General features: G+C 44.1%; 2 protein-coding genes across 2 annotated transcripts; one reads left to right on the forward strand and one right to left on the reverse strand.

The window, feature by feature from the left end:
- The first annotated feature begins 814 nt into the window (after nt 1–814).
- LOC124705671 (polyubiquitin-like) lies at nt 815–1279 on the forward strand. The gene has a single exon (XM_047237373.1). It carries the CDS (start codon nt 815–817, stop codon nt 1277–1279), a length of 465 nt encoding a protein of 154 aa, XP_047093329.1.
- A 6741-nt stretch (nt 1280–8020) lies between these two features.
- On the reverse strand, nt 8021–8752 carry LOC124649317 (desiccation protectant protein Lea14 homolog). Its single transcript, XM_047188969.1, has 2 exons — nt 8532–8752; nt 8021–8423 (listed from the first exon to the last, which is right to left on the reverse strand). Exons 1-2 carry the CDS (start codon nt 8735–8737, stop codon nt 8138–8140), a joined length of 492 nt encoding a protein of 163 aa, XP_047044925.1. The 5' UTR covers nt 8738–8752; the 3' UTR covers nt 8021–8137.
- Nucleotides 8753–9411: the final 659 nt, after the last annotated feature.

Raw genomic sequence — 9411 nt, forward strand, 5'->3', positions numbered from 1 at the left:
GATGAGAAGTCGGCGGTTCTGGAGGCGGATGATCATATAGGACGCTAACACATTCCATATATAAAAATTATTCTTGCAACAGTAAAGATTATTTATTTTTTAAAAAAAATCGAAGAAGTGCAAAGAAAATTAATCCTCTGTACCGCCCATAATGCATGCCTTTCATTGTTTTGATGGGCCGGGCGAGCCATTATTTCTTCAGCTCCCACGTTGCCTTGCATTTGCATGGCCATAATTGGTTCATTGAATCTTAAACCAGCCCAAGCCCACGGTACCAGAGATTCTAAAAGAAAGGAATTCAGGAGGAGGATTTTCTTGGGGGAGAAATTCAGGAGGAATATTGGGAAAACAGAGTCCCAGACTCCGAGTAAGGCAGTAACTCTGCGCCGATTCACGAGGCAAAACAAGTTGCGCGCCGTGCCTTGGAAGGAACCAAATTAGCCGCGGGCCGGTGGCGATATATATAATCACATCCCCCAGTTATGGATCGATCTCGAGCTTCTCCTTCTCCGTCATCGAGTTCAAGGTGAGATACGCGAGCTGCCTGATCCTGTTCTCCCTTCCTACTTTCCTAGTGTCATCACTTTGTTCCATCTCTAGAACGTCCATACGCGTATACCAGAATCCATAGCACTTGGAAACGAGGTTGTTCGCATCCACTTAATTACTCAAGTTTTCTAATCGGCAGTTGCTGGCGTTAAGTAGATGTCTCATCCGATATTTTTATAGCCTATGTAGAGGTGTGTCGCAGATGAAGATCCTCGACTCCGCCCTAATTTTTTGATTGCTGACGCTCCATGCTTTCATTCAACAGATGAAGATCTTTGTGAAGACCCTGGCCGGCAAGACGATGAGCGTCATGGTCGATCCATCAGACACCATCAACGTTGTGAAGGCGAAGATCCAGGACCAGGAGCGCCTTCTCTTCGGCGGGAAGGAGCTGGACGATAGGTGCACTCTGGCCGATTACGGCATTCAGGACGAGTCCAGTCTTGACCTCGATCTGCGCCGACCCAAGAGAAGGAAGATGCAGATCTTCGTCAAGGGGCTGACCGGCAAGACCAGGACCCTTCGTGTCGAGGAGCTGGACACCGTCGAGAGCGTCAAGGCCATGATCCAGGAGGTCGAGGGCGTCCCCGTGAGCGAGCAGAGGCTTCTTTTTGGCGGGGGTCAGATGGAGGACGGACGTACCTTGAAGGACTATGGCATCGCTAAGGAGTCGACGATTCACCTCTGCCTCCGCCTCCGGTCGTGTGTCAAATGCCCGGTGCAGACCTAGCCCAAAAGTGCTGGCCTGGTTATGTTCGCACTGTGCCCCTACAATTTTCTATCAAACTTGTAATAATCAATATAAAGTTGAATATTTTTTTCTTGCTAAACATGTATTACTTGAATCTTCTATCATGGGTCGCTCTCAAAATTTATTTTCCCGTCGCCGCGCATAATTCAGGCACGTGAATATTTTAAATTTTAACAACACAGTCTATTCAGGTTACTCAAACTACATGTCATGATCTTGATCATTCCTTTTGGCATCTATTGTCCTTCCCCACCGCCATCTCGGATTCAACTCTTTCACCATTACCATTTTATTGTGCTTTATAAGCACCCCACTCAAACAATGTTGTCACTTAAAACTTAAAACCTATTTTTAAAATGTAAATTTTAAAACCTATTTTTAAAACGTAAATTTTTGTCGGACGTCGTTTGGGGGACACGACTAGATGCTCTTTACATGAGTGTGAGGTACCCACCATCCGCTATCTATGGTGGAAGGGTGCGGATGGTGGAGGTCTTGGGCTACATTGACAAAGTGGAGCTGGGTTTCAAACCCATAACCTCGTCTACCTCTTATTGCAGTCATATACTACTATGCTATCAGAGCTTCATACGACTAATGCCAATGACCTGAGGACGAACTCTTTATGGACACCTCTTAAGATCTAGAACTTCTGTTTATTGATTGCACTTCTATGCACACGAGAATCTACATCAAGATATTTGTTAAGAACGTACGCTCTAAATCTCGTTGATCTAAAATGCACGCTCACACATATAAACACTTCATCTCATCTAAATGGCACAAATGAAACGTTGAAGGCGTGTGATTTCTAAATGTTTTTCAGAGATACGGTCGCATTTGTTTAACAGAACATGGCTTTAAAAACCAATGTAAAACCTAATATGATATCTGTTGCAAAATACAGAAAGTTTGTTAACAATTATAGAAGGAAACCTTGTTATGTTAGATTTTTATATTAGTTGAATTATATAATTATGTTGTTAATTTTGCTGATTGTATTAGTACACAAAAAGGATGTCTCCACATTAGGCCTTGTCCGCATTGAGAGAGCATACCCGTTAATTTTTATTCGGAGACAATGACTAAAATCAAATGGAGAATTGCCACGTCTAGAGGATGGACGGCAAACACTTCACCCTGTTAGATGTTTTAATTACACAAAAACCAAAATGTTCTAGTCTCGTAGGGGTGAAGAACCAAAAAAAAAGAACACCTTCCTAAACCTTTAAAATTTCAACTCCATTCCACTCAGTTGAATAGATTGAAAATGTTGTCATCACTTTGCAAAGATATTGTACCCAAAAAATGATCAAAACATTATTTATATGAGAAACTGAAATTTAGTCATGTGCAATTTTTTTTTTGCCAAAAATTGGTTTCAAATTGATTTAAAGTTCAAATTTTAGGTTCAAAATTCATGCTGCATAGAAAATGTTGAAATAACTCCTATGAAGCAGAGGCCTATTTATGGCGGGGGTCAACTACAATCCCAAAAGTGCGTCAAATGCCCCGTGAAGACCTAGCCCAAAAGTGCTGACCTGGTTATCTTCCCGCTGAGTCACTACAATTTTCTATCACTTGGTAATCAGTGTAAAATTGAAAATCCTTTTATGTGCTAATTCTTAACTCAGAAATTAGATCATTTAACTGGACATCACATGATGGGGTTTGATCACTTGATCGGCATCGACTGAAAGTTTTTGCAAATTCATTGCATCGATCTCTTAGTTGAGAACCATTCAATGACTTCAAATCTCTCGAACTCATTAAAAACCTAAATATACTTTTGAATGGTTTGAATTCTTCAAATCTACGCATCAACGATATGATTGACATATCAAGCATGACCAAAAAGTAGTTAACTTTAAAATCCTCCTCGGCTTGCAAGATTGGTTCTCACATTCAGCTTCATCAATTTGCTTTATCCTAGAAAGACGATGCTAAACTAAAAATTATGGCTCTAAAATCAATTCAGATACACATTTTCTTGGAAATATTCATACTAGAAGCAAACCTTCATTTCTATAGGTGTGAAAGAAAGTTGGTATACCTTCTATTTGCACTATTGTAGATTCGAGGTTCATGGATGGTGATTGCAACTTCTTATTCACTGTGTTAATTTACATAAAATTTCATAACCATACGCAATATAAATTCAAAGCTACCAAGGACCACAAATATAAAAAAATTCATCGCTCCTATCCTTGGCTTTGGTATCATCATCTTCACTTAACTCAAGAAGAGTCGGCCTTAGCTAAGGAGCTTGATATCTTATTGCTTGGACAATTTTTATTCGACTCTTCCAACGAGTACTGGACAAAGTATTCACAGTTAAACCTTCCACGTGGTCAAGCAAAACTTTTCATCCCTTAGTAGACCTAGAAAATAAAACATAGTCCCTTGCACAATTAAAAAAAAAAGTTTTACCCAATGCTGAAGAAATCGCATATCGGTGTCAACTCGTTCGGCTGGCGATTAGCGATTAATAAGCAAATCGGCTAATTAATCGGGCGACAAATGAGTTAATCGGGCGATAAATAATTTTATCGACTAATCGGTGACCATCAAGTAGTGATTAATCGACCTTGTTGAATCCGACGATTTTTTGAACAATGGTTTTACCAAAAGATTTAGTTATATCACAAAGAGTGAGATTAAGACTATGGCAAGAAACCTCATTTGCACTCCTTTGTGTTTACCTTTCATATTGGAGCCATTATTATAATCTTGACCCCTAATTTCATCAATAAGAAGGTCATGTTCTTTCATAGAGTCAACCAACACATTGAAAATCTGTTCACTAGATGTGTCATTCACGACCAAGAAACCAATAAAGTAATCCTCAATTTTTATTTGGCATCTCACATATCAACACATCGAACCAACAAAGTAATTTTCTCTTGGTGACTAAGATCTAGGGTACAATCAAGAATAACCTAGCAATAATTTGCCTTTTAAGCTAGCTTCAGAATAGTGTGTGTAACGCTAGAAGCAAGAAGAGAAATCAACTCATTCTGAATTTCGTGATTGAGATAATGACGATGAATCTCTTTATGTTGAAACCGTCTAAGGTGATCCTATATTACTATGTCAAATTATGCAAGCATAAAACCACAAGCCAAGAAATTACCATTAAGATCATTGTAAAGTTGCTCACTCGAGCCTCTAAATGCCGAATTGTGTTGACCAAGAAACTTCACAATAGCAAATATTCTTAGTAAAACTTGCCTTATTCCTGCATCTCCTTATCAATTTTTTCATGTTTGCTTAATATAGTTCTCAGTTAATTTCAACAAATCATGCTGGTAATATGCTCAACACTAGCTTCATGTTCTTTGATTCTTTCACTGATATGTTTCCAATATCTGAGCCCGTCATGCCCCAAAGTACTCTTGCAGTTGATAGGATTGAACAACTGACATTAAAAAATAGAATACTTTGTCAATGCGTCTCGAATAAATTAATCATTTTACATCTCCATTGCTCATATTTCTTGAGTAATGCACATACGAAAGATGTCTTGCGTTCTCATCTCGATGGAAAGTAATGGTTTTTTGTCTAATAGGCCCATTTTCCGCTAATGTGTCCATTGCTTTGTTATCAAGACCACACTAACCGGTTCTTCATCAACATTAGGAGATTTTGTAGGAGATGAATTAAATACGTGCTCATGATCACTCATGTTATTATCATCTGCATCGATATTAACGTTGTCTTCATAGACCTTATTTTCTAGATCAGCATTATCTTAATTTCCTGCAAGAACTAGTGCCAGATTGTCTGAACTTCTTGAAGTGCTCACGTTACTCTTCAAAATTTTGTGAATAGATCCACTCTATGATTCCATCAATTTATTTTTTTCCTCTCTCATCTATCTCTTCGACAAATTCTTTCTAGGCGACATACTAGACTGAAAATAATAAAAATAAGTTGTAATTGAAATTAGGGCGCATAGACTATCTACGGGAGAACATCAGGAAATCAGGTATCAAATCACTATACCTAATGTGATTAATTCTTTGAGGTTTCAGATGATCGATCTCAGCCGTGGGTGATTTCGCCGGGCGCTAGGGGCCACTGTTAACCTCCTGTTCCATATAACAAGTTTCACCTACTACATGTAAGTATGTTAGGTTGATTTTGTTGAAAAGATAGATGACAGAGGAAAAATTGTAACCTATTTCATCGATAAATGAAGACCAGACAACCATGAGTAAGGGTTTTACCTCATCGAGGGCTCCGTCGGTAAATCTCTCGTTATGTTCGTTTGGTGTCCGATGTCTCGTGCTAACCTGCAGGATTCCGTCAACCCTAAGACCCTCATGGTGGGAATTACCGAGGAGCCCCCTCGTCAGCGTCGGTGGCAAAATCAACCTAACATACGTTTTCGGGTGACTAATTTCAATTGGCCAGCCAATTGACTGTGTTGTGGTGATCTCGCCGGAAGGCAATGTTTCTAGGGTTTGGTGTATGCGAGATTGTGTAGGTTGTATCGATGTCCTCCAGCAAGCCCTCTCATGGCCTTTATATAGGAGGCCAGGTCCCGATAGTTCTGCACGGATTAAACTATGTTACAGTAAGATCTAGTCTATCCTTTCCTTATTCGACGTTTCCTTGCCTTGGCCATCAAAAATCCGTCGCCTTCTAACTTTCCTCCGTTGCAACTGACGTATTGGTCCATCTTAGGCGCCGGCAGCAGTGATTCTCACGGGTTCCTTGTTGGGCCAAAGGAGGTAGGCCAGTGTTGAGTACCCAAAGGGTAATGCTCACATGAGGCACATAATAGAAACTGCAAACATGAACTGATAAAACAAAATTTAATTCTCGTGGGAGAATTCATCGATGAACACATATTTAGAAGATAGTTGATGCTCCGATTGAGCATCAAACTTTACATAATTTCAACTAAGAACCAAAATTAACTAATAGCTACCGCCGCTCGACCTAATTTTGACCAAAATTAGGCCCCGGGGCCCCCTATGCACGGCGGTGGAGGTGGTGGTGGAGGAAGACGAGGCAGCGGACACGTCGAGATCCTACCCCGAGTCGAGCTCGACGATCTTGAGCATGACGTGGCAGACGCGTTCCTCCCGGCAGGTCACCTCGTACTCGCAGACCTGGCGGATGGCGTCAGCGTCCTCTTGGCGCCAGCGTGCTCGTGCCTGTACCTCGGACACGGCCTCCACCTGCGCAACAACGACATCCTCCTCCTGGTCACCATGGACGTAATCACCGTGGACTTAGTCGCGCGCGGAGAAGATAGGTTCCCGCGCCGGCATCGCGTCGTCCTCCTCCGAGCTGTCGTACACCGGCTGGCGAGGGGGCGGCACGACCCGCCAGAGGAGGAGCCCTCGCTGTTGTTCGCGTACCGCGCGAGCTTTCCCGGGGGCGTGAGCCCCTAGTTCGTCCACCAGCGGCCGCTGCGCTGCCGCGCGCCTTCCGAACAGTTCCATTTGTGCCACTCCGCCTCCTTGCAGAAAAAGGGGGGCCGCGGCGGCGGAGGGGAGTAGGGTTTGGAAACCGAACTCCCCTCCGTGGCCCGTTTTAATACGGGTTGAGCCTCGCGTTTCTCGGGCCCTCGAGAAACTTTTACAGGCCGGGCCACCGTTTCGAGCTCTGTTCTACACGCAACCGAACCCGTTAATCCGCCGAAAAAGTTCAGTTCCGTCGACGTTTACGGGTTCTGTTAGAGATGCTCTAATACAGATAGCCGATATGTATTAAAAAACAACACTACAAAAAACTTGGAGAAACATTAAATAAATGAGAAAACGAACATAAAGGAACCAAAATAACAAAAAGAAAATCAGGAAAGGAAAAAAAGATAAAAGAAATACGAATAAACAAATAGTAAAGGAAAGGCCGCGCCATATATGGCCGGCCCACCATGGCCGGGCTTCGAGGGGCGATCCTAACGTATGCGTTGAGACAACAGACCACAAGAGACAACCGACCTGCGTTGTGTTACCGGCCATGGCACAATGACCACACGTGGCTGTGTCGAATTTTCATAGGCACGAGAGCTAAATCTTTTTTTAGAGCAACAGGAGAGATAAATCTAAAACTGCCTGTGGATACTATCCTGATAGACCTGCTTCGCTACCACGCCTATATGGATGCTGAGAGACAGCCTGCATATTATTCCGATGCTAGCCGATCTTCAGAACGATGTCCACAAACATATCTACCGTGTTGACGCAAATGCTTACAATACATACCATGAAGAATGTATATGCATATACCTTAATTACCTCTATGAACACATCTAATTAGATAGAATGAGTAGTATAAAAACTGATCCAATGAATCTTAATATTGAGTTATTGACTAAGTCCATAGAGAGCTCACTATCCATGGGAATATCGCCTCTCTGGTTCTCTCGAACGCATCATCAAAAGGGTGACGTGACAGCCTTAAAAATCCTAATGGAATACCGTCGAAGATGCTTCTATCAAGTGCGCACGCTTTGCTATGGATTCTCATTCTCTGCTTTGCTTCCTTATGAATTTGGACACATAATCATCTATGTGGTACAACAAAGGCAAGTAGCAGATATTTATAGGATTTATTCAACTGAACGAGCCTGGCCGCCTTAATTTACTGCCGAATGCGCGTTTGATGACGACAAACAGATCTCCCTCTTCCACAAGTCAAATTCTGATCATCGAGATGGAAAAGAAAAAAAAATCGTGGAGCTGGCGTTGACGAAACTTGAGAGACGAAAACGCGACAATTCGAGATGCATATTAGCTGATTATTGCTGTGATCATACTCGTACATGCGCTATGCAGATGCAGAGCACGCTAGATCGATGGAGCAGAACATCTCTGGTAGCTAGGTGGCAGCAGCTTCCTCGGTCTTGGATCCGCCGAAGAAGTCGCCGATGGTGGGGAGCTTGAACTCGCCGGAGGTGGAGAGCGGGATGGTGAAGTTGCCGATGATTGGGAGGTCGATGGTGAGGCCGACGTCGAGCACGTAGTCGATGTCCCAGTCCCTGCCCAGGTCCTTGATGAGCGTGATGATGAAATCGTAGGGCAGCTTGGCCGGCACCTCCAGCTTGGTGATCTCGCCGCTTTCCTCGATCCACCCCGGGTCGGGGATCGTGCCGGACGCGACCTCTCTGCAAAGATTGACGAACCGGCCGTTGAGTAAAAACTAGAATCGTGGAACGATCCGTCGATGGATGGATCTGATGAGTGAAGAAATGAGAAGGTGTAGCAGCACTTACTTGCCGCCGCACTTGAGGGAGTAGGTGATGTCGCAGATGGGGATGCGGTGGGAGTAGGGGTTGGTGACGTTGACGTGGCTGTGCACGGTGATGGCGTCGCGGGTCATGCCCTTGAAGGTCACCTTGTCCAGCGACGCCTCCGGCTTGGGCATGTGGGCGATCTTGTCGGCCACGAACCCCTTCGCCTTGTCCATCAGGCTCGACATGGCCGGCGACTTTGGCTTCTGGCTTGCTTAGAGATGGTTATGCGCAACGTGCTGTGTCGAAGGAGCTAGGAAGAAGACGCAGGACGCGGCGTTTATAGGAGGGCACGACGCGGCGGGAGCGGGCACCACGCGCAGCCGCGTGAAATCCGATCGATCGAGTGGGGATTCTTTTTGAGGTTTGGTGCCTGAAACTCGACCATATATCGCGGCAGGTCACAAGATCGACCGGCCAAACGAGCTACTGGTTGAAGTTTCTGGTGGACATTTTGGTTTGCGTGAATTCGTGCAGCGGCGAGGGTAATCTGGTGATGGGAAATGGAGAGACGAGGAAGGTTCTGCCTGCGGGCACCCCATGGATCGAATCTGGCATCTCCTCCCCTCCCGTCCTTATCTGTTGCCGCCCGTCGCCTCGTTCCTGTACCGATCGCATCGTGCCCACGAACTCGCGCCAAATGCAGAGCAGCTTGTGTAAAATACTCCCCCGTTTGCCCCGATTTTTCCCCAAGTGCGATCTCAATATTTCCATGCTTTGTTGTTCACTTGAAGAGTGAGAGTTTCCGGATGGAATCCCTGTGGCTGATCTATATAGTCAACCTCTGTTTGTTTCAAGCGCGAGATCGAGAGACGACTGCGACAGCCGACAGTGCTAGGTCGTGTGATATTTCAGGATGTGA

The sequence above is a fragment of the Lolium rigidum genome, chromosome 4, assembly GCF_022539505.1.
Source record: "Lolium rigidum isolate FL_2022 chromosome 4, APGP_CSIRO_Lrig_0.1, whole genome shotgun sequence".
In the NCBI taxonomy this organism is placed as follows: Eukaryota; Viridiplantae; Streptophyta; class Magnoliopsida; order Poales; family Poaceae; genus Lolium; species Lolium rigidum.

Coding starts and splice junctions, on each gene's coding strand:
- LOC124649317 (XM_047188969.1), bottom strand. CDS start 8,737: ATGTCGAGCCTGATGGACAAGGCGAAGGGGTTCGTGGCCGACAAGATC. Junction 8,424..8,531: donor TCCCTCAAGTGCGGCGGCAA/GTAAGTGCTGCT, acceptor CAATCTTTGCAG/AGAGGTCGCGTCCGGCACGA.
- LOC124705671 (XM_047237373.1), top strand. CDS start 815: ATGAAGATCTTTGTGAAGACCCTGGCCGGCAAGACGATGAGCGTCATG.